We start from the raw sequence: 22,614 nt of genomic DNA on the forward strand, positions 1-22,614 counted from the left end.
TGTGTGTGTGTGTGTGTGTGTATGTATCTATCTCTATCTCTCTCTATATATGTGCACTCCCGTGACAGTGTGTGTAGGTATATATATGTATCTATAAGCATGTATATCTATATGTGTCTACACATACATGCATCTGCATGTATATATGTATGTGTAGTATGTATACATACATATATTTGTGTATATATAATATACATAAAACCTACTTGAATAAAAACATGTATCCATCTATCTTCTCAATTTACACATCCACATGGATCAAAAAAAAGTCCTTACAAACTTTCTCCAAAGTGCAATTCATAATTATATTCTAAGGGCACTCAGTCAAGTGGTGAAATCAATTCATAGTCTTAAGGAATCTGATTGATTCCCGTGGTAACTTGAACAGTTCTTAAAGGTTGAAGGGTGTAGATTCTTTATTCCTAACACCTGGCTGATTTGGAAACTATTTCAGACCCGTATTAAGAAGAAAAATTAAAAGAATGGCACACGGGGCGCCTGGGTGGCGCAGTCGGTTAAGCGTCCGACTTCAGCCAGGTCACGATCTCGCGGTCCGTGAGTTCGAGCCCTGCGTCGGGCTCTGGGCTGATGGCTCAGAGCCTGGAGCCTGTTTCCGATTCTGTGTCTCCCTCTCTCTCTGCCCCTCCCCCGTTCATGCTCTGTCTCTCTCTGTCCCAAAAATAATAAATAAACGTTAAAAGAAAAAAAAAAGAAAAAGAATGGCACGCATTTTTGTTAACGAGTGAACGTTACTTAAGCAATTACTTTGCGCTCAGCACGGTGCTGAATTTGTTGCTCTCTTCCTCTCACTCGGGACACGAGCAAACCTGAAATAAGTATGATTATGTCCATTTTACAGATGAGGGAATCAAGAGGCAGTGAGGTTAAGCCACAAATAAAAGCATAGAGCTGTAGCCCAGATTTCCTTGCTCTAGCTCAGTTCTCATGTCATTTTTGTCCTGTTTCTCAAGATTACGTGGTTGAAAAATTGTTTGGTTGTATGTGCAGATGAGATAGATACATTTTCTTCCCGATCAGTTGTTAGCAGTTGGGTGGGTTCACGTGCCTAATGAGCTCTGATTTAATTTTAGAATAAAAACAAACTTCCTCATGGTCAAATCCTCCTTTATAATTTGAACTCTGAACCATTTTTCTTCAGTGGTGTAAATCTCACTCTCCTCTCATTTCCAAACATTCTTACAAAGTATTTATAACATTGCTGGTTTCTTGGAAAGTCAGTATTCTTTTGTGCTATTAAGAGCAGTAATATTTTTTTTATCTGATTCCTAGGAAATGTATGAATTCAGTAAGTTGAGTCAGTGCCTTGATACAGGCTTGGGAACTTTTTTTTTTAATGTTTATTTAGTTATTTTTGAGAGGGAGAGTGTGCAAGTGGACAAGGGGCAGAGAGAGGGGGGGACAGAGGATTCAAAATGGGTTCTGCACTGACAACAGTGAGTCCGATGTGGGACTTGAACCCATGAACTGTGAGATCATGACATGATTTCTGAATCAAAGCTAAGTGATTCTTGCCCAATGCACAAATAACTTGAGCTATTCCTGATGTAGTCCAACGGGGAGGGTCCTTACAAGGGGATATATTTCCTTCAAACAGTCTCCCTAGGATGCCAGCCCTGTGAAGTTTCTCCTGTAAGCCATGGGATGGGAAATGTATTTGTTCTCAGAGCCAGGGAATGGAGGGAGCCTCTGGGCCCAATGACTGCCCTCTGAACGCCCTATGACTCAGGTCCATCTCAAGGAAGTCAAGTTCCTCCAGCTTAGAGGATTTCTCTCTTAAAACCTTGGCCTAAGATCAGTGCTTCTGGTGGCCAGGAACTAATAGGAGCACTTAGAGCCTCTTTCATGAATTCGGGAGTTAATGCCCCCCCCCCCCCGCCACCCCGCCACTCCCCACCTCCCGCCCCATGCCCACTGCAGTTCCATTGACAGCTGGCTGCAGGCAGACCTCTCCCCAAAACTACTACATCATTTCCTAGCTGTGTGGTCTGGGACCAGTTCTCTCCATTCCTTATGCTTTGTAAGGGAATCAAACACTTCAGAGTATCAGCAAGAGATAAATGAGAGAGCAGACATAAAAACTCTAGCACCTAATTTCCAAACAAATACATCCGAATTGTTATGAGTTTGGGCCCTAACTTTTTATTTGTCTTAATTCTGTTGCTGCCACCATCATGTTATAAGACCTTGGGGACGTTTTAGAACATCTTCAAGAGTCATTTTCTTCATTTCTCAAGTGAGAACGGAAATGGTTCCCGCCACATAAACCTGGTAAGGAGTAGGTAAGAGAATGCATATAACGCACTTAGCACCAGTGCTTGGCCCATGGTCAACCCTCAGTATATTTTAGCCCTTGTTCTTTCCTAGAATTCTTTCCTACCGGAGTGTGTCTCTTCTGACAGACCTAACTTGTTTCCTGAAATGTGGACATTTGAGCAGGCAGTGTGATGCAGCGATCCAGCGAGACCTGTCAATGGGGGTCCCTCACCAGCTCTACCCTGGGCACCCACTCACCCGCCTGGTGGTGCACAATCCTGAGTCCTCCCTCCAGAAGGATCAAACCCACATCCTGACTCCAGCCTGGCCGTTGCATATTTTTCTGAGATTTCTTTTGCTAGTAGGTTGTATTCATTTAAAGGAGGGACGGGTATTCATAGCTGTTGAAGGGTGAAGGAACGGCAGGCATTCAGAAGAGACTGCTGTCCCTCTGAGGCTGGCTGGACCTTGTCTGAAGAGCAGTGCAGGTGGAGTGGCACCTGTAGCACTCGGTCCCAGATCTCTCTCTCCCAAGGAGGAATCAGCTTGTACCCGCCGAGGAGATGGCGTGGTGTGCGAGGGGGGCAGGGGGGTGGGCACCCTTGATATTGGCCGAGACTCCGCTCTGCTGTAAACAGCATCTCCCTAATTCTCCTGGGCGGGGCAATAAAGGAACTGGCTGTTACAAATGGGAGCCACAGCCTCCAGAGCCGGCACTTTGGAAAGAGAGGGCTGGAAACCAGGTTGCCTTGGGGGAATTGTGAGGAGTTACAGGATCCTGGAATTCTATGGGAGCTTTTACTGGGTAATTGAAGGGAGGGATGGGAAACCCCATTAGGAAAAAGGTTTGGGAGTCTGTCTTTCTCCTGGAAGCACTCTTTCTAAATGGATTGACTTTTTTTTTTTTTTTTTCTACAGACTGGGGAGAGGTAGAGTTCAAAAAATATTTTTTTCATCTTTTTAAATAGGGAGCTTGTATTTTATTTTATTTTTTAGAAAGGCTGTAAACCACTGTGAGCTTTTAGGTGGACCTGCCCAGTAGTATAATTTAATTTTATATAAAACAGGATGAAAATTGCTATGCTGTTCTTTTGAGTAATATGTTAATTAGCTCTGTGCCTTAGATGGGAGGAAATCGCTGAGTGGAGGGAGGGTGAGTCAGTACCTGGGGGTTGCAGGTAGCTTAGTGACTTGTCCCCTAAAATGTTTTTCTAAGAGAACAGAGCTGGTCGGAGTCCGCTTGCCTCCCTCCCTGTGCCTTCCTTCCCTTTCTCGTCGTGTTCACAAGTGATCCTATTATGCTTCCGGTTCCATTTATTCATTCCACGCTCCAGTTTTGAGTCTCACTGTGAGCCAACACCCTCTGCTCCGGGGTGCGGATGCACAGGTAAACAAATCAAAGCAAGTTTTGGTCCCTGCCCTCCCAGAGTGCAGTCTAATGCAGGCTACAGACAATTAAACAGTAATTGCAACGTAATAAGAAAAGTGCTATGGTTCGTGAAGCCCCAGGGGCTCACGGGAGCCACAGGCTGGGCATCCATCGACGCCAGAGCGGGAGTGGAAGCAGAGCTGGAGGGAGCCCCAGCGAGAGGTGGGGAAAGAGGGCGTCCGCCGCGTGCCAAGGCTCAGTGGCCCAGGAGCAAGCCCCCAGGGCGGCGGGTTCCCACTGGGTCCTCTGGGCCAAGTCCGAGGGGGAGTGGGAGGGGGGTAGGGCTTTCCCCGGGGAACGCCACGTGACCAGACTTCTGTTTCAGAAATGTGTTCTCTTCCACTCCTCTCCACCCAGTGTTACCTTTCATTTTGCGACCCGGTAACACCACTGCCCCTGCCTCGGCAGCACCCCCTTTGAGACCTCCTTTCAGAGAAGAATGACAAACTGCCAAAAGGTGATTTTTTTTTTTTTTTTTAAATCAAAGGTAACAGAGTGAATCTTATCAACACAGGTCAAAGATTCGCTTAACTCATTCATTAATGAGGGAACAGGAAAGACGTTACAGTCAGTTCAAGGGAGAATTCAAAGAAAGACGTCTTTAGGTGCCCCGAGGCCCCGCTGGAGTAAGTGTGTATAAATAGATGCAGAGACCAGCCCGTCCGCAGCACAGTGATCAATCTCTCACAACTGATACGCAGCTACTAACAAAAGTCACTTACGTTATTAATCTGTTTTCTGCCACTTACACAGCTGTAGGATGGCCCAAAGATAATACGAGGTGGAGATGACCCAGATGCACCAGAAACTCGGAATCTTTTATGCCCATTTCAGGTTTTCACATTTGCTTCCTGACAGGAAAGAAACACGTGTCTGTGTTCATTTCTGAGCTCTGTCACTCTAATACGGACCTAGCAGAGTCCGGTCACCTTCCCCCTCTGGATCTCAGTCTTTTCATCTTAATTTGTTCAGGTACTGGGCAACTGTGTGTGATACCATTCGAACAAAGCAATCTACTGAAGTAGTCTACACTGTATATGGGGTTGCCAGATTTCACAAATAAAAATCCTGATGCCCAGTTAAATTTGAAGTTCAGATAAATATCAAATACTTTTCTAATGTAAGTAGATCTCAAATAGTGAATGGGACATATTTACGCTAAAAAAAAAGTATTCTTAGTTTGTCTGGAATTCAAATTTAATTAAGCAACCTGTGTTTTATCTGATAACCCTACTTATATGCCAAATGTTAAGCAAATGGTGTAGACTGTAGAATTAAGAATCCAAGAGAAGAAGGTCAATTCAAGAAGACTCAGGAAGCTGGAGATGCCGTTTTTTAAGTTTTTGCTTTTGTTTTGATTGGTGTTTTGTTTAGTTACTCATAACTCCTCAGTAGATGTGAAGGGAGAGATCAAGTTCAACATCAAACTGAGACATAGGCTACAGGTTGACCGGAACCTAAGTTCCTGGAAGGAAAGAGAAGGGAGTGGGAAGAGAAGGAGGGAGATCAGCCAGTGGAGAGAATTTTCCATTCTCTCGCTCCCACTCGATGTTTATCCGTGATGGGCTTTGACAGGTATTTGCTTGTCGTGGGAGAGGAAAGCATGCCTGTGAGTTACATTACAGGGGTAGCACTTTGCTGGCCTTAGAGAAGAGCTCCATCCCTAATAAGCACCCGGCTCACCCTACGACCTTAGGTTACCATGTGTGTGCTGCGGGTCAGGAGGGACTTCAGGGATCGTGTTGAGTGTTTGGGGGTTCTCAGAACACCATGTTAGAGGAACCCATTTCTGGTTCTTCCAGACTTTTATAGGCTTTAGTCATTCTTTTTTGGATTGCTTTGAATTTTCTCTTTTTCCTAATTGTGCAGTTGGCTGACAGATGGAAACCCCAGTCTTATGATGAGTAAGCATGGCAGAATCTCTTGTCACTTCATTTCAAGTGACCGCAGATTACAGAGTCCAGTTTCCCAGGCCAGAGGCAGAGAAAGGAAAGTGTGCAAGAAGTCTTCCACGTTTTCAAGGAGAACTGGACATTCAGGGGCAAATTCTGTCCTTACAGAGAATGCTGGGTAGAGAAAGGTCCACTAGGCACTGGTCCTGAGGAAATATGGGGAGAGACTTTGGGGTATTTATGGCATTAGCAGAGGTGGTGTCTCTACCGAGACTTGAGAGATGGCAGTTAGTAACCGGGAAGGTGTTTATGAAATTGCAGAGTAGGCAAGATGAGTTTTGATTCTGCGTGCTCATGTTTCTAGTTTCTCTCACTTATCCTTTGGAATTTCCTCCTCATCCTGGGGTTTTGGTAGTGAGGGTCCTTTTCCTCCTTTCCAAGATTCTGAGTCTTGTAATTCTGCCTTGGGCTTCCTCCCAGATGGGCCTGATTCCATAGTTCTCTAACTGTGAGACCTGGGGCAAATTTAGTTGTTTCTCTCCCTCTCTCTCTCTCTCTCTGTCTCAAATCGTAGCTGGTTACTACCTCATATGATAATATTTGCTATGTAGGGAAACAACGTATGGAAAGCCCTTAAGAAGTCACAATGAGGGTGTTGAGCAATTTACTATGTACTGACCACACATTCATCCAAATAAACACACTGAATTTTCATAATAACACTGTGAGACACGTAGCATTATCGATCCCATTTTACAGCTAAGGAAACAGAGGCACAATTAAATGAATTTGCCTAAGATTGTGCCGCCTTAAAATTTTTTTTTTTACGTTTATTCATTTTTGAAAGACAGAGAGAGACAGAGCACAAGCAGGGGTGGGGCGGCGAGAGAGGGGGACACAGAATCCGAAACAGGCTCCAGGCTCTGAGCTGTCAGCACAGAGCCCGACGCGGGGCTTGAACTCACAACCATGAGATCATGACCTGAGCCAAAGTCGGATGCTCAACCGACTGAACCACCCAGGCACCCCAGGTCGTACTGCTCTTAAAAGCTGACACTACAATAAGCAGTCTGGCTCATGGGGCTACATCATTAACCATGCTGTTCAGAACCTTCCTAAAAATGTTAGTTGTTATTATTATTATTATTACTATTCCCTACCATTCTAGGGAACACCAGGCAGGGCCCAAAAGTATGTAACAGTTATTCAGTCCCTTAATCCTATTAATTTGGGAAGATTCATAACGTATCTCAGCATATTAAAGCGTCCGAGAAGTTGGATAGTAAAGGTACTATTTAATTTTTAAAAATAGTCTTATAAAAATTTTAGAATACTCTTAGATATACATAAAAGTTGCAAAGATAGTCCAGAGAATTGTCACATACGCTATGCCTATTTTCCTAGTTGTTAAGATCTTATGCTGGCACGAAACATTTGTCACAACTAATGAACCGATATTAATGCATTATTATTAGCTAAAGTCCATACTCTGCCCAGATTTATTCAGTTTTTATATAATGTTCCCAGGCTCCCATCCAAGATACTACATTACATTTATTTATTTTTTTAATTTTTTTTAACGTTTATTCATCTTTGAGAGACAGAGAGAGACGGAGCACGAGTGGGGAAGGGGTAGAGAGAGGGAGACATAGAATCCAAAGCAGACTCCAGGCTCTGAGCTGTCAGCACAGAGCCCAACGTGGGGCTCGAACTCACAAACCGTGAGATCATGACCTGAGCCGAAGTCGGACACTCAACTGACTGAGCCACCCAGGCGCCCTGATACTACATTACATTTAGTTATCACATTTCCTTAGGCTCCTCTGGGCTGGGTCAGGTCCTCAGACTCTTCTTGTATTTGATGACCTTGACAGTTTTGAGAAGTGCCGGTCAGGTGATTGGCAGAATACGGCCCAGTTCGTGTATGTCAGTTGTATTCCTCGCGGGTAGACAGGGGTATTTGTTCTGGGGAGGAAAACCACAGACGTATAGTGCCACTCTCATCACGTGGTATCAAAGCACATCTTAGCAAATGTTTATTAATGTGAATGTTAAGCTTGATCACCTGGCTGAAGTAGGACTTGTCAGGTTTCTTCATCGTAAAATCGCTCTTTTCTTTCCCTCTTCCTGTGCCACACTGCTTGGAAAGGAATTACTAGGCATAGACCGTGCTCAAGAAGGAGGAAGTTATACCCCACGTCCATGCAAAGGAGTATCTAGAAGAATTGTTTGTAATTCTTCTGCATGAGAGATCTGTCCCTTTTCTCCTTTTTATTTATGCAACCATATATTTCTATCAGTATGGATTCATGGATACTTATTTTATACCCTGGGTTATAATCCAATGCTATGTTATTTATCTTTTTATTCACTTGTCCACCAATGGCTATTAGAAGCTCTTCAGTTGGTTCCCGTGTCTCGTATGTCCATCAGTGTGTGTGTGTGTGTGTGTGTGTGTGCGCGCGCGCGCGCATGCATGCACTTCCTTACTTTATTTAAAAAAAAATTTTTTTTAATGTTTATTTATTTTGGAGGGAGAGAGACACAGACAGAACATGAGCAGGGGAGGGGCAGAGAGAAAGGGAGACACAGAATCCGAAGCAGGCTCCAGGCTCCGAGCTGTCAGTGCAGAGCCTGACGCGGGGCTTGAACTCATGAACTGTGAGATCATGAGAGGAGCTGAAGTTGGCTGCTTAACCTACTGAGCTACCCAGGCGCCCTAACACTTCCTTACTTTCTGACACTACAAGGTACTCCAGGCTCATTTTTTTATATTCACTATCCCAGCTCTAGAATTAGCTATCTTTTTTTCAAGGAACCCCGATTCCTCTTTATTGGAGAATCTGGGTGCTTAGTGAGCATGTTGTTACTGGGATGCTATTGATTCTAGAGCCTCTCAGTAGACACAGTTTAGTTAACCCTATTTCATGTTTTTAAGCAAATGTTTTTCAAACTTTGAATACAGGCCTCCCCCCAACTGGCCAAAACTTTGCTTAACATTTATCAGAATATTAGTATTCCATGGAATCACTTTACCATGTGGAACCATAGCAAGAGCATCTGTGTGTCTGGATTTCAGCAGTAAGTATTAAATAACAATAGTCATAATAATAATAGTTACTATTTATTGACTATCTGTTCTGTCCTAGGCATGGTGCTGGTCCTGGAGGTAAGGTGGTAGGACAGACTCCTAGGTCCCTATTCTCAAGGGATTCAGTCCAGCGGAACATAAACATATAGAGAGACAGTTGAAAGTCAGCATCCTGGGTGATATGTATGAAGCAAGCCGGTATGTTCTGGGCACCTGTATAAAGGGCCCCACTGCCTGAATAAGTGCCCCAGCTTTCTGTCCCGACTCCCCTTGCTTCCCTCTGGTTCATCAGCCAAGTTGAGCCAAAGTGAGTGGGGGAAGGTGTCTTTTTCCTTTTGAAATCCCTTCAAGGGCTTCCTGGTGGCCCAACAGGGATAGCAGTAGAATGAGATACTGAGGGGGCAGATATTAAGCAGATACTTGCTGTCAGGTACAACCTTGGGTAGCCCTGAGAGAAAATGCCTCCTTAAAGTTTGCCCAAAAGTCTGTGGGTGACTTACAAGGCCTTTTATGACTGGGGCTCTGCTGCTCGTGTTCCCTTTCACTGCCCTCTCAGGACAGCCTCTGTCTCATTACAGCCACACCCAACACCCTTCTCTTCCACGAGCTCTCTCTCTCTCTCTCTTTCTCACTTCTGGACCTTCACAGAAAAGTCTAGATGTTTGGAACAATCTTCCGTCTCTTCTTCATCTGACCAATCTCAACTCGCCCGTCAGGTCTTAGGTAAAGATTACTTGTTCCAAGATTTCCCTGCTCTTAACCCATGTACTCCATCAGGACTCTATTGTTTTTGTTTTTGTTTTTGTTTTTAATTTATTTTTTTAACATTTATTCATTTTTGAAAGGCAGAGAGAGACAGAGCACGAATGGGGGAGGGCCAGAGAGAGAGGGAGACACAGAAACAGAAGCCGGCTCCAGGCCCGAGCTGTCAGCACAGAGCCTGACGCGGGGCTCAAACTCACGGACCGCGAGATCGTGACCTGAGCCGAAGTCGGCCGCTTAACCGACTGAGCCACCCAGGCGCCCCAGGACTCTATTGTTAAGTAAGTTTTTTCATAGTCTCTCTACTCGCCTGGAGAGGCACTTACTCCATCAGTTGTCAGTACATGGTTGACTCTCTTCTCTGGGTTTAAGATCTTTGAGGGAAAGACCATTTGGCCTTACTCATTGTTAATTCTCAGTTCCTGGTACTTGGCCATGATGCTCAATACGCTGCTGTTGAGTAAGTGAACACATGAGTGTATGGGGGAATGAACAGACTGGGCATCATGGAAGGCTTCCAGGAGCAGGTGATGCTTGAGTGTTTCTCAAGAGAAGAAAAGATGAGGTTTCAGGAAGTCTGAAAACATTTTTTTTAAATGTTGTATTTATTTTTGAGAGAGAGAGAGTGAGCACAAAAATGGGAGGGTCAGAGAGAGAGGGAAACACAGAATCTGAAGCAGGCTCCAGGCTCCTAGCTGCCAACACAGAGCCCGACACAGGGCTCTAACACATGGACTGTGAGATCATGACCTGAGCCTAAGTCAGATGCTCAACTGACTGAGCCAACCAGGAACCCGAAGGCTGAGAACTTTAATAAGTGATTGAACCATATGAAATTGTCAGTTAGCCAAAAATGGCTGACTATTCATAAGGTTCAACCTAGTAATGAATAACATTGGCAAACACTTAATATGTGTTTTAAGTTCTTTTCATGTATGAATTCATTTCTGATGTTATCAACTCAATTAGGGGAATACTCCAATTATTTACATTTGATCAATGAAGCATTTGAGGCACAGGGAAATAACAGACCCAAGGTCAAACATCCCAGCCACAAAACCAGGGCTCCATCCCGGGATGTCTGCTTCAGAACTCTGAAGCTCAGCTTTTATTTTGGAAGCAAAGAGGCTGGGGCACCTGGAGAGGCATTAAGGAGGGGATAGGAGGAGGAGATGTGCACCTTTCATGGAGATCTTTTGGGCCAGCTGAAGGTGAAGTGACCGCTTTGGACGAACTACAGCCATCTTCCTTCAGATGGTCCTCCTGAGATTATCACACCTCCTCCCTCAGCCTGGACACCTCTCGCCCTCACCTTCTGTCAACCAAGGTGCCTTAAGGACATATGGACCACAGCCTGGCATCCCAGGGGGTTTACAGCCAACGCATCATAGCTCTGCGCCAGCATTTCAGCCTCCCACCACCTCACCCTCTGGAGGCCATGTTATTGTGCTGTTTGCTGTGGGATTCAAGCAGGGTCTTCAACGGATTCAGAAAGGGCAAGTCCCTTTCAAGTCCTCTGGCAAGGCAGAGGACTGTTCCCCCCCTTTTGCCAAGGCCCTTCTCCTGCAAGAAGGCAAATGGACTTTGGATATGGTAATATTTACTGAGGGAGGCAATGTGGTTTCATGGTCTTTAGCTGTTAAATCTAAGATTTTACTGAAAAAGCTGAGAAAAGAGCTTTAATTGCTCTAATGACTGTATGTAGCTTTCGAAGACCTCAGTTCCTTCGACATCCTTTTACTGCCTGCTCTAGTTTTCTCCGGCCTCTCTGAACCTCCAGTCTGCCTGGTGGGTCTCACCATGTCACGGTTCAGATCACTCCCAGAAGCATGTCACATATGCCGCCCCCAACAGAGTGGCTGAGGCTGCAAACACAGGTTTCAAACATTACAAATCCCTTCATAATAATTTGTGAATTATTCACAGGAAGGGTTTAGATCTATTCAGGTGTTTTTTTTTTTTCCCCCACAAACAAAACGCTTTGCTTTTTAAAATGGTTGCTTACAAGACAAAAACCCCTTTAACTTGAGTTAAAACACATCTTGGGTAAAGACCCAGGTGATTAGAAATGAGAAGCTTGAAATGACAACCCCAGGAGCTGATGGCTCAAAGTCTTGGGCTTTGGATGAAATCCCACCCGCCGAACTTTTAAGTATAATTAAGCATAAAACACCACCTAAAGGAACACTGCGGATTGGATGTAAACCCGTGGGAGCCAGAAAATTCAGAGTTGAGGCCCTAAGGTCACCAGACTCCTCACGCCCTGGTTCGAAGGTGCTTTGATACTGTTCTCTTCCCTGGGGGCAAGAGCTGCACCTCCTGAACCGTAAGGACCAAGAATAGGGGCACAAAAGCTGAAATTAAAGGCAACACGCATGCCAATTTTCAGCTACTTTTCTTTTGTCTGCTGAAGGAAGCCGATAGATTCTACTGAGCACATTGAGAAATGAAGTTTCCTGATTTGGAAAATTAAATGCTTGAGCCGTACAAAGAAAATGGCCATCTTCGACCTTGACTTACATAACCTGTAATCCTGTTACAAGGCATTGCAGCCAAGGGGAGCAGTCGCTTTGGGGTCCAATTTCTTTCCTTTTGGGTGTGAGGAAGGCTCTGGATTGTCTACCTTGTCCCTGAGAGTGGTGACATCAGGACCTCTCGAACTGGCATTTTCCTTCCCTCCTGCACTTGGGACTATTTCCCTACATTGCAAATAAATGAGAAAATAAATGTTAGCTGCTTCTTCTTCTTCTTCTTCTTCTTCTTCTTCTTCTTCTTCATAGAGGCAGCAAAATGGGACAGAATTGGTATACTGGGTGGTAATCAGCCCACCTTGGCAAATCTATAAAATAGGAGCATTTCCTTCCCAGGACTTTGGGGGTGAGGAGGGTCTTTTTTTTTTTTTCTTTTGAAACGTTACTTGTTATTTATTATCTGGTACGTCTGGTAGCAGGTTGCCTTGGAAACATACATGGAAGGAGGAGGAAATGAGGAGAGACCCAACATTTATGAAGCGACCACAAGGGGCCATTATGCTTATCTTGTATCATATAATTGAAGTTTACCCAATTTTCATAAAAATCTATTAAGTAGGTTTCCTATAGACAAGGCGACAGCTCAGAGAAGTTAAATTACTTGCTCAAAGTCACAGGGCAAGCATGGGGCAAAGCTGGAATTTGAACCCCCATGCCCATGTTTATTTCTACCATAAAAGGTGGAAAACACTTTCCCAGCACATTAATACAATGTATCAGCGCATGCTTTCATTCTTTCCTCCCTTGAAAGCTTCTTGCAGGAGTTTTCCTAATTCCCGCCTGCAAGTCAGCCAGCAGACTGCTTAATTTCAGAGATGACCAGAGTAAAGGGAAGGTGACAGGGACGTGGACACTTGAGAGGAATGCCAGGTGTTCCCATTTATCTGCCCAGATTGGCAGGGTAATGTCTTTGGGCTTGGTACTTTCCCCACAATCCCCGTGCCTCCTTTCAAAGGAAATGAGAAGTTGCTCAGAAAGAGGAATTACTTAGTTGCTTCTGGGGTGGAAGACTAACCACACCAGGAGCAGCCTTAACTCCATGAGGCTTTCATCTGCTTTAGAATGTGAGACAGGTCTGAAAACAATTATCCTGGGTGATGCCGTGGCTATCCCACGCAGTAAAGAGGAACAGAATATCATGGCTAGGACTTAAGTCAGATCAAATTTAAAGAATAAAAAATTAAGGGGGCAAATCAGTTCCTACCTCACAGGATTGTTACAAGGATTCAGTATTTATTTATTTATTTATTTATTTATTTATTTATTTATTTATAGTGAGTGAGCGAGGGGCAGAGGGAAACACAGAATCTTAAGCAGACACGGCTCGATGTCACAACCATGAGATCATGACCTGAGCCGAAAGGAAGAGCCAGGTGCCACCCAGGCGCCCCGAGGATTCAATATTTATAAAGCGCTTAGAACAGAGACTGGCACCGAGTAGGAATGTAGGTATTTGCTAAGGAGAAGGCAATGGGTTGCCATGCTGTCTTATTGGAACACGAGTTCCAAGGGTAGGTGATATTCCATCATGTAGTCGTGCTTAATGAAAGCGTGGTGAATGGAAAGCTTGGGGTGACTATAACGATCCCCAAATATGTGGAATTCTCAAGTCCACGTCCAATTTGTTTCTCATTAAGTGTGTACATGTTAGGGTGTTGGGAGTATAGTAGCCCTGCCCTCCCCCACCCCCAATCGGCGGTTTCTTTCTGAAGCTTCCTTCGCCTGCAGTCAACCACACACGATCCTCTCTTTGAGGTGTCATCAGAAAGTCGGTAGTGGCCTAACTCTGTGTCACATTGCCTACATTGGGCACCTCGCTTCATCCCATCACAGAGGCATTTTATCATCTCACATCATCCCGAGGAGAAGGTGAGTGAGTACAGTACAGTGAGATATTTTGAGAGAGAGAGAGAGAGTCCACATTTACATAACTTTTGTTACAGTATACTGTTATAATTGTTCTATTTTATTATTGGTTATTGTTAATCTCTTACTGTGCCTAATTTATAAGTTAACCTTTGCCATGGGTATGTATGCACAGGAAAAAAAATAATATATATAGGGTTCATCACCATCCGTGGTTTCAGGCATCCACTGGGGATCCTGGAATGTGTCCCCACAGATAAGGCGAGGGGGGGGGACTACTATATAGAAAATTGCAAAATCAAGATGGAGATTGATGTACCCTTCTTCTCCAAAATTGGGAATTCATCTATATGCGTCTCTAAAAAGTTAGTACATTTCAAAAGAATTATCGCAGGGGCGCCCGAGTGACTCGGTCGGTTAGGCATCTGACTCTTGATTTTGGCGCAGGTCATGATCTCGCAGTTTGGGAGTTCAAGCCTCACATCGGGGTTTCTCTGTCGCCCATTCTCTCTGCCCCTCCCCCTCTTGCTCTCTCTCTTTCTCAAAAGTAAATAAACATTTTTAATAACAAAAAGAATTATTGCATATAAAACATGTTTGGAGCTTCAAGTCTTAACCACATAAGTGGATCATTCCGTGTGAATCACTGAAATGCTCAAGTTAGTGGCTAAATGAACGTATAGAAGTTATTGTGTTTCTGGAGATTATAGGTAAGCACTTCATGATACCTGAAGGGTCCATTTATAATCTTCAATAAAGTGTTAGTTTATCCATACGCAGCTCCCAACCCCCTCTGCAACAGCGAGAACCAGAGAGGTGCTGCAACAAATTACTTGATTAGCTATCTTTCAAAATTAAATTGGTTCTGATCTGAATGTTGTTAAAAAAAAAAAAAAAAACAAACTAAGGCCTGGGGAAGATTACAGTGTTTATAAATCAAAACCAGCTGCTTCTGGTTGTAATGGCATTTTGCTCAAAAAAAAAAAAAAAAAAATTCTGATTTGACAATTCCCCTTTCAGGTTTGAGTCCATTACAAATGTGAAAAATAGACAAGGTGTTAAAAAGAATAAAGAACAGGTTTTATCATAGAAATTCTAAAACGCCCTTAACTGTTGAGGTGGTTTGAGATGTTGGCTGGGCTATCTATGGAGAATCTAACTCAGCAGTTGGTAAGGACAGGTAGTTATGAAAATAGGGGCAGCTCCATAGAGCATAGAAGAACGTAGGTCACTGATCAGATAGGATACTAAGGAAGGCCTGGTGTAAAGATACAGGCAGTTTCCATCTACACACAGCACTAAATCCTGGGTTGCCTATTTGTGTCTTTGTTGAGGACAGCACGATTTAACAAGAGGCCCTTTTAGAGTCACACCATTGCTTCGAGTTCTAGGCATTTTTCTGCTTCTGGTTTATTCCCCAAAGTAAGTTTGCAAGAGTGTTAAGCTTAGCTGCGGGCTGGTTACCTGGAAAACCAGCCAGAAAAGTCAGAGGAAATGTTGGTCCCAGCCAGGGGTTCTCTGGATGGTGACCGCAGGACATTCTAACATCAGAATCTTTCCTCCTGGTTATCAAGGAAAAAAATATATTAGTTTCAGCAGCTACTTTGTATTATGTTCTGGGGTGGGGGCGGTGACAAGACTGAGGGGTCATTCAGATGTGAGTCTCAATCCTGCCTTTATTCCTTCACGGACTTATCATGCTGGGTCAACTGACTAGGCTCTCCGGGTCTTGGCTGGTAAAAGGCGATGGATCAAACTGCAGACAGCTGATACTGAGAGTGTGCTGCACAGATTGTGTGCCTGGTAGTTAATGGGTGCCTTAATCACTGGTTACTGTTACTGACTGTAGAACTTTGAAAGGCACAGGGGCAACATTGCATTGGAGGTCACCTGCTGTATGTCCTCCAGCAGGTAACTAAAACACTCTGGGCCTCAGTTTCCTCATCTGTGAAACAAGGATAACTATACTCATCTCAGGGTTTTCTGTGAAGGTTCAATGAAAGGTTAGTGAGCTTCTAGAATATGTGGGTTCTAGAATATCCCTGAGTACGTGGATTCATGGTGGTTGTGTTATTTTTGTTACTGGGTGAGACCGCCAGCAAAAACAACTTCATGAACTTCCCCATCACCTTATTCTGTTCATTGATTTCATGGCATCTGAAAGTTTTGCTTATCTTCTTACTTATTTCTTGTCTCGCTTCCCTCCTAGAATAGAAGTTCATGAGGTCAGGGAGCCTTTAGTTGTCTGGTTCACTGCAATTCCCTGCACCTCTCACTTCAATGTCTGACTCATCTCGGGCCCTCAATAAATATTTGTAGCATGAATGAATGAATGAATGAATGAATCGAGATTTAGGCGGAACACCACTTTCTCCATCCCTTGGGGATCCCTGGAGCACGGCGCAGTAGCTGTCTGTCCAGCCGCTGCCCAGGGCCTGATGGATTGTTCTGCTGTGTGCATCATCCTCTGAGAAGATGCTCTCCACCTCTCGGCATCTTCTCCGGCCACCTCCTACTCCTGCCTGCTCCCCCTCCCCCACCCTGTGTGTGCTCAGGGAATGCAAACTAATTTAACCAAAGCCAAACATAATTAGGAGAGTAAATCTGCTGTTGCCGCTGCTGGAACAGCAGAAAAAAAAAAAAATCATAAGAGTTCATTCCGAAATGAAATCCGGTCTGGCAGCTTTTTGGACCCCCTACTGGGCGCGTAATGGCTGCGCTGCTGAGGGCCGCCCCCTTCCCCACTAGCCCTACCGGAAAGAGTTAATTGCAGGGTGGTGCCCCTTTGCTGCCTGCAGTGTCAGGACAACATCCGCCCTACACATTCCCTGCTTCTCGAGGATTCGCCATTGGTGTCCTTTGAAAGAAGGCAGTTCCCAATCCCAAGCTGTTTCTTTCCTTTATCCATTTGTTCCTGAGCTCATTCATTCATTCATTCATTTTTTTTGTGGTTATTAATGTTCTTCTAACTTCTGCTATTTGCTCTCTGCTTCTGCTCTCTGCTGTAATTCTAACACCCAGTACAGAGCAGAAGCTGGTTCTGGGGGGAACTCTGTTGGGGTCGGGGTGTCTTAGGAGCCTACACGTTTTGGAAGACTGGTCTAGGATCTAAGCTGCCTCTTGGTTTCTCTTGGTTTCGGGTTAGACGTTTCGATAGGCCCCACCCTGTGGATCGTCCAGAGACGGGAAGATTCTGCGTTTGAAAAATAACCACAGCAAGCACTTACCTTGACTTTGACTTTATGTTCATCTGGGCTGCCTGAGGTGGAGAAATGTGACACAGACAACGCACAGCCCCCTCTTCTCCCTTCCCATCACCCCTCCCCCTCCCCCCCCCAAGTCCTTCCTAAGCCAGCCCTGGGCATCCTACCCCCCTGGAGGTCACAGCCTCATCTTAACAGAGTGGGAAGGAGCAACATGGCCACTCCTACCATGGCTGAAGGGCAGTAAGGAAGACCTCAGGACTTTCTTGCCCTTTGTAAAAATTTTTTTAAGTTTATTAATTTATTTTGAAAGAGAGAGAGCGGGGGAGGGGCAGAGAGAGAGAGAGAGAGAGAGAGAGAGAGAGAGAGAATCCCAAGCAGGCTTTATGCTCTAGCACAGAGCCTGACGTGGGACTTGGTCTTACAAACGGTGAGGTCATGACCTGAGCTGAGATCACTTAACTGACACTTAACTGACCTAGCCACCCAGGTGACCCAGGACTTTTTTTAAAGCTAGAGAGCACACATCTGTCTGAGTCCTGATGCTCAAATCCCCCCTTAATGGTCAGACTTCCATGCTCTACGGGGAGTGCCCATCAGACACGGAAGAAGGGAAGCGTTTCTGCAGCCGGGCAGCAGGGGAGCCATGAGATACACTTACCCCACATCCCACGCTTTCGCCCCTACCTAAGCGGCGGGAAGCAAATCTCAATTCAGGTCCTTGCGTTCCTCTTGCTGGTAACAATATTAACAATGTAGCCAGTGCTTGTCTGCCGTGGGCCGTGCACTTCGTTAAGCCCTTTAGTTATGGAAGTGCACTGAATCCTTACCGTAGTGCTACAAGACAGGAAAATGTTCCCACGTTTTGAATACAAAATCAGGGCCGGTCAGTGGGAAGTGACGCCTTCTAAATAAAGTAGGGTTCATGGAGAGCTAGGGTTGGAAGGGAGGTATGCCCCTATTTTAGTCTTCTGGCACGCTGGGTTTCGCTTACAATGAGTCTTGTCACACTGTATTTGTATTACCTCCTTATTGTGTATTCGCTCAGTCAGCCGTATACTTTTTGAGGCAGGGCTGTGTCCTTACGGTTCCACCTGTGTCCCCACCCTTGGCACAGCCGGCCACCACACGTTTACTGCGTGAAAAAGGAAGCGAATGAATGAATGCCTCTTCGGCACCTGGTACCTCCTCCCCTCTCTAGAGCAGCCTTGAAAACATCAGAGGGAATCCTTTCGCTTCCATTTTGTGGTGTAATTTATTTAAATATCAACAAATGAGTCCCCTCCCTTTCAGTGCTCATAAGGCAACTCTGCTTCTGAGGTAAGATGGCAGAGGGAAGAGAGGCATGCTGGGCCATCACTCTGTCAGAGGCAGGGATGCCTTCGTGAATGATTCAGGAGCGAGTCTGCAGGACTTGGAACTCCATTCTGTATGGTAAGGAGAGGCAGACGTCCCTGGATTTGGGTGTGGCATGTGTAGTATTTTCCAAGGACAGGAAGGCTCAACCATTTGAGGAGTTCCCAGTTGTTCTAAGTCTTATGTCAACACTGTTAAGGAGGAGAAAATGCAGCAAGAGAACTTCTTGTCCTGAGAGTGTGATTTCTCCCTTTTCTTAAATCTGTTTTATTTTTTATTTTTTTCAATGTTTGTTTATTTATTTATTTATTTATTTATTTATTTATTTATTTATGAGAGAGAGAGTGAGAGAGAGAGAGAGGCAGAGAGAGAGAGGGAGACACAGAATATAAAGCAGGTTCCAAGCTCTGAGTTGTCAGCATAGAGCCCGATGCGGGGCTTGAACCCAAGAGCTGTGAGATCATGACCTGAGCCAAAGTCAGCCGGCTTAACTGACTGAGCTGCCCAGGCGCCCCTTCTTAAATCTTTTTTAAAAAGATATTTATTTATTTTGAGAGAGAGAGAGAGAGAGAGAGAGAGAGAGAGAGAATGCAAACAGGGAAGGGTGGAGAGAGACGGAGAGAAAGAATCCCAAGCAGGCTCCATACTGTTGGAGCAGAGCCAACCGTGGGGCTCAGTCTCACAAACCTCAACATCATGACCTGAGCTGAAATCAAGAATCAGACGCTTAACCTACTGAGCCGCTCAGGTGCCCCTCACCCCTGCTTAAATCTTAATGTCTGTGCTGAGCTTTTGACCCTTAGAATATGCTGTTATAATTTCTGTTTGAATGTGTGGTTTTTTACGTGTGCCCATTGCCACCCAGTCAGGGAGACTGAAAGTTCATTTATGGTAGGACCTGTGTGCAGTCCCTAGGCTCCAGGTTCTCAGTACAGAAGAAATTTTTAGTGTAAGGGAGGAAGATAATCTTTTTCCTCTTAGAATCCTGGATTCTCTGATTGGGGCTCTGCAAAATAGGCCAATGAAAGACACATTTGCAAGAGAAAAACAAACAAGTTGATTAACATTTTCATTGTGCATATACATGGGAGCACTCAGTGATGAATAACTCAAAGAGGCGGTTAGAACTTGGGCTTATATAGCATCTTAAAAGAACAGTACATTTGTTGAGAAGTGCCAAGACAAAGGAAAAGGACTTCATACTTCTGGGGTGACAGTTGTGGGAAGGTAAAAATATGGGGGAACAAATGGGAAGATCAGGTCTTTGCTAGCTAGCAAAGTTTATTATGTAGATTCTTCTGGGGCTGTCTCGGGCCCAAGATGGGTCTAGAGTTGTCTCAGTGATTGACTTCTGTCCTTCCTGGTGAAGGGAGGAGGATCACCTTTATAAATTTATGTCTTGCTTTTAGTCATATGGGGTAAGGCAGAGAGCTTTCTTGTATCTGCTTCCTCTCAATTGCCTTCAGCTCAAAATTATCCTCAGGCCAAAGTGGCATAGTCTTGGGGTGGCGGATTCTAGTCGTCTCCAGTAGTCAGCAGATATGTGTTAGGTAACCCGGACGGCCAGGTGCTACATGGCTGCTGTAGTGAGCACAACAGATAAAAACGTCTGCTGCATTGTGGTCACATTCTACTTGGGGTAAGACAGACGATAAACAAACAAACGTAGAGGGGAGCAGATGCTCCCAACTTTTGTGGTCGGTAATGATGCCGACTTCAGCATTTGCCAGCTCTGTTAATGAGTCTCCCTGGAAACTTGAGTGGTTGATAAGAGGATTAAGAACGTAGAAAAGTCATACTGGTAGATCGACCAACTTATGAGTTACAGACGCCTGTGGATCATGATGGATGGAGGGTTCTATCAATTACAACCTGGCTAGGAAGAAATTCAATTAAAATGTATATGTTTAAACTTTCTTCTTAAGGTATTTGTTCCAGAAATCAGAGCTCCTTTTTAGTGGTTGTTAATATCAGGAAATGAATATCTGATTACATTTTTCTAAGGCGAGTCCCTTAGCAGCAGGTGGAATCTCATCTTATCATATCTTCTGCATAATTCATTTTGGGGAAAGTCCCTTGAGTTTTGCTCTCAGAACTTGAGGAGACAAATGAAGCTGGTTGGGGGTCGTGAGAGTTTTTAACCTTTCTGGATAAGCAAAAATACCTAATGTGATTCCGGGAACAGACCCTGAAATGTGGATTTCTTGAGTAACGACAGGGGAGCTAGGTCATTCTCTCAGCTGGTGTGGGTGTGGAGGGGGAGGGGAGACAGCACACCAGCAGCCACGTGCTACCCTGCCTGCCAGCCCGCGAATATGTCCTCCACACCGTCCTGCTTATTCATCCTGCGTGTCTCCAGAACCACTTCCCACGCTTGGCTAGAGCTTATTATCGACGGAACATGATAGAACATTGTTTTCTCTGCTTTCACCCCATGCAGAGCCTTCCCTGCCACTGAAGTCACAGTTAGACGATGCTTGCACGTTACAGTTTGGCCTGTTCGTGGAACCAGGACGGGCACTTGCAACTGTGTATTATGGTGATGTGTCCATCCTTACCGCAAAGCCCCTGTGTATCTCAGCGGAGCGCGAGGGGTTCCCCTGGGAGTTGACCTTGCCCTCTTCTGTGGTGGCCTTGGCCCTGGAACTGGGGCCGTGGAAGTGATTGGGAAAAGGTTGGAGTGGACTTGGGCTTTCTTCCCTCTCTGCTCTTTCTGAGCACTGGGGTAACTGTGGCCTGGGGTCTTTGGGTCATTTAACCACCCAGAGAATTTCTTCTAGGCTTTTAAAAGACAAATGCATATTTACGAAATTGGGGACATTAAAGATACACCTGCATGTATACGTTTAACTTTACATGGTGCTTCTTTCTTCACTATTCTATCGGAAGCATCTTCCCATGCTGTTATTAACAATTGAAAAATACCTCTTTTCCTCAATCATAAGGCAACACCCATCGCCTTAGTTTATTTGGGCTTCTATAACACAGTGCCACAGACAGAAACACCACAGAAATTTATTTCTCACAGTTCTGGAGGCTGGAGTCCAACATCAGGGTGCCGGTACGGCAGGGCTCTGGTGAGGACCCACCCCTACCTGCAGACCACCTTCTTCTTCCTGCTGGGACCCTACGTGGCGGAAGGAAGGAAGGGGCTAGGGAGAGCTCTGGGGTTTCTTTATAAGGGCACAGGTTCCATTCATGAGGCTCCACCCCCAAGACCTAAGCAAAGCCCTTACCTCCTGGTACCAGTACATCGGACAGTAGGTTTCAGCTTATGAATTTTGGGAGGACACAAGCATCCAGATCAGAGCAGCCATTTATTACAGAAAATTAGATACTGTAGGGGAACGGAGAATATTTAAGGGTGGCAGGTGCAAAGGCATGTGGCAATTTACGCCCCGGGAGCCAGACCTTCAACTAAACGGGATCTTTTAGCACTGCTAAAACGATATTTTCTGTCACTACTTTAGGGAGAATGTAAAGATGGGCAGGAGCTCTTGCGGTCTGGAATGGGCCAGGGATAGAGTTGTGGGAAGAAGCTGGAAGGAAAGAGATTGATAAACTACCATCGCAGGTTGAGATTAGTACCCAGGGAGCCCTGCCTTGTCTACTGAGGAATTTGAACTTTTTTTTTTAGGTAGGGAATTTTGTTCAAGACTCTGACCAGTGGAGAGAAGGATTAGGTGTGGGCTTAAATCAAAGCTCGGTGTTCTTGATTCACAGACTTTGGCCACCTTGACCTCTGAAACCATTTCCGGTTTTTGAGCCATTCTTCATGAACGGAAGAAAGAAATGAACTGAGGCTGTTGACGTAGACTCCCAGGCTTGGGACCTGTCTCTGAGACCCCGGAAAGCGATGGTGCTTTCTATCTCCCTCTGAAGACTGCATAACGATCCGGAAGTTTGGGATGCTGGTGTCCCGTGCTCCTTTAGAAATCACTTGATCTGGTGTAAAACCCCATAATTTTGCAGATCGAAAAAAAAGATCCACGGAGTGGAGCAAATTAGAGAGACACAGCAATGGCTATAAGCGCTCATCTTTGTGAGTGAGATGCCTGTCTGTCTAGGCCTTGCTGTCTTCATCTGTAAAATGGGACAACAGAGTACTTGCCGCGCAATGTTGTTGATGGGTTTTTTTTTTGTTTTTTGTTTTTTTTGGGGGGAGAGAGAGACAGAGAATGAACGGGCGAGGGGCAGAGAGAGAGGGAGA

General features: G+C 45.0%; 1 protein-coding gene across 11 annotated transcripts in view; it reads left to right on the forward strand.

The window, feature by feature from the left end:
* LDB2 (LIM domain binding 2) overlaps positions 1-22,614 on the forward strand; it is a 382,503-nt gene that overhangs the window by 90,251 nt on the left and 269,638 nt on the right. The window contains exon 1 of one of the 11 annotated variants that reach the window (XM_040487428.1): positions 18,363-18,482. The exons of the other annotated variants lie outside the window; for them this stretch is intronic. Coding sequence (XP_040343362.1) covers positions 18,480-18,482 — 3 coding nt within the window. The 5' untranslated portion in view covers positions 18,363-18,479. Of the gene's footprint in view, positions 1-18,362; positions 18,483-22,614 lie in introns of those variants that run through there. 11 annotated transcript variants of the gene reach the window in all.

Source organism: Herpailurus yagouaroundi, unplaced genomic scaffold (assembly GCF_014898765.1).
Source record: "Herpailurus yagouaroundi ecotype Mexico unplaced genomic scaffold, PumYag 28, whole genome shotgun sequence".
Classification (NCBI taxonomy): Eukaryota; Metazoa; Chordata; class Mammalia; order Carnivora; family Felidae; genus Herpailurus; species Herpailurus yagouaroundi.